The 2,500-nt window shown below is 37.7% G+C and overlaps 1 protein-coding gene across 3 annotated transcripts in view; it reads left to right on the forward strand.

The window, feature by feature from the left end:
• The first annotated feature begins 29 nt into the window (after positions 1 to 29).
• Positions 30 to 2,500, forward strand: part of Art1 (arginine methyltransferase 1) — a 15,169-nt gene continuing 12,698 nt past the window's right edge. Inside the window, exon 1 of one of the 3 annotated variants that reach the window (XM_043027585.2) lies at positions 30 to 119. In XM_043027585.2, the coding sequence (XP_042883519.1) occupies positions 102 to 119 (18 nt within the window). In that variant the 5' untranslated portion in view covers positions 30 to 101. Of the gene's footprint in view, positions 336 to 364; positions 440 to 2,500 lie in introns of those variants that run through there. The other 2 variants (XM_043027586.2, XM_086537726.1) reach the window with 2 other exon arrangements.

Raw genomic sequence — 2,500 nt, forward strand, 5'->3', positions numbered from 1 at the left:
ATAAACTGGCAACGTAAGGGTCATGGAAACTGTGGGTAGCGTAGCTGCACAGGTAGTTCCCGAGCACGCCGCATGTCCCGCGAGCGACACTCGTGCGCATCATGGCTGAGCAAATGGAAGTGAGTTTGTAGCACAGGAGGACTTGTCCAGAGTTGTAGCATTGTGTCTGCATGTCATATCATATATTTACCTTACAGGAACGCAATATGTAATGTGATTTTTAGCAACATACATTATTACCGAAGCCGAAAATATTTAAGATTCAAATTTAAGTTCCTTGGCGCCACGTGAGTGTGATCATCGACCCACAACAAAGAGCATTTCCGAGCGTGCTGGTAAGTTTTGTCGAATTGGAGCTTATTCTTGATGGGTAGAGGTACGGAAAGGGTTAGTAAACAGCGCCAGAAATAACTAGAAAGAGCCCGGAGCAGAATAAGAGGTGAAAACACAGGCCAAGAGTGGTTGTGTAGTGAATGTATTCGTGTAAAGAGAAGGAAGTAGCACTGTGATGAATACACATCCGGCATTTTAAAGTTCCCCCAAAGGGCCATGTAGTTCTGATTGTTGGGGTTCTTTATATTACTAATTACATTAGCAATCGTCCACTAAGTAATTGCGTTGTGTTTAATTAAGAGAAATCGCCATTTACGTCACCGTAATGTCGAATTTCTTTAATTAATTTCAATAGGTCAATGCTGTGGCCAATCCAAACATATTTTTGATACAATTCAGAAAGTAGATGCACTTGCCCTGTTTAATCAAATTTAAACCTAAGCGTGTTCATTTAGACATAAATATCTCTTGAGTGTTTGGTATTATTGAGTTTTTATAGGATACATGCTAGTGCATTAGTTGAATTTTATATAAGCTGCACATGTCTATAATACTGACTTTGATATTGATGCATTGCTTTGGTTTACATCCAGATTTAGTAGTTTTAGTTCACTGTAACCAATCTGAGTGGAATTGTGGCTAAGCATCACATTATTGCGATACCCTCCACACCTAATGGACTTCTGGCACAAGGTCCACTAATCTTTACTAAATGTATTCTGGTAAGATAGAACTTGCTTGGTAAATGTCTAGTTTCGTACCGCCTGTGAATCTCGCAATTTAAATTTTTGTCTGCAATTCTTCTGGATGTGTATTATGTGAATCTTCTATTGTTTTCCACTGCAAATTAATGTTTTTGGAATTGTTAAAGTCCTGATGGAAGGGTGGGTATAAAGTATATCAGGGAAATTATGTGGTTAAATGCCTAAATGTCATAAATATGTAATGCATGCACATATAAAACAACTAAAATGTTAAAAATGGCCATGTCTACCATTAATAGAGATCTACGAACTGAAGCGCAAACTTCTAAAGTTGGAAGGGAACACAATTTTGGAAAAGCCTGTGGTAATATAGTTAAAACCTCCACTTAGAAACCCCCTAGCCAGAGGGCCAGGACTACTGTGGTCCTTATATATTGCATTCTAACCATGTGTGCCACCTAACCCCCTAGCCAGGGGGTTCTGCCCGCTGAACCCCCAGGGGAGCAGACCTTGAATAATAATAGATATTGCCTCGCAGTTAATACCTTTGTTTCACCATGTAATTTGCTATTAAAAAACCACATACCTATGTATATAGAAAAAGTGATATTGCAAGCTTTCTTCGGTTCTGGCAATTTTGTATTGATTGCTTCCATCTAAATTGCACAATTTCGACAACGCTTGGGGCAATTGATGGGCTCTCATATTACACTGAGGTGGATAGTTATGTTCCTTTTTTCCATTTTTGCCACAATATTGATCAAAGAATGCCCGATAATTGACGTAACAATGAAAACAAAGATTCTCACCAGCGCTCCCCAAGGAACTGTCAAATTACCCGTTAGTGTACACATCCACAGTTTAATAAAATGATAAAAAAAAATAATGAAATTTTTTTGAAAATTTAAAAATTCTAGAAATAAAATGGAAGTATATTGTAAAAGGAAAGACACTTGAACTAATTGACATACTGCAGAAATGTGTTGTGCGGTCATTGTGTGCCTGACAAATTACTATTAACATCATGAGCGATTTAGAAATATGTATTGCTGGTGCATCAAACCTGCTGAATAACTTCTTTTTTAACAATTTGTGGAGGAAGTGCTCTGAAGGAAAGTCGTCAGATAATTTTCGTTCTATCGACTACATGAGCTACTTTCCTTATCTCTTAGGGCTGTCCAAAACTTAATCTATACCTATTTCTCTATGGAAAATCCTGTTCTCAATATCTATTAGGCTAGGTGGCCTCCAATATTGATTTCATTTTTTTTTTCTATCATGGTTCTCCATAGGGGTTGACAGTTTGTGGTCTAGAAAACATTTGTCAAGGTGCACTAAACTAGAAATGCATGCTGCATGTAAAGCTACAGCATTTTGAGTTTTACTGAAAACTTTATTTCATGGCAAACATCGACAATTAACTAACAAGACCAAAGACTGCAAGTCGATTGTAGTGAGCCCAT

Source organism: Penaeus japonicus, unplaced genomic scaffold (assembly GCF_977035675.1).
Source record: "Penaeus japonicus unplaced genomic scaffold, GWHDUDI00000001_assembly GWHDUDI00000006, whole genome shotgun sequence".
Taxonomy (NCBI): Eukaryota; Metazoa; Arthropoda; class Malacostraca; order Decapoda; family Penaeidae; genus Penaeus; species Penaeus japonicus.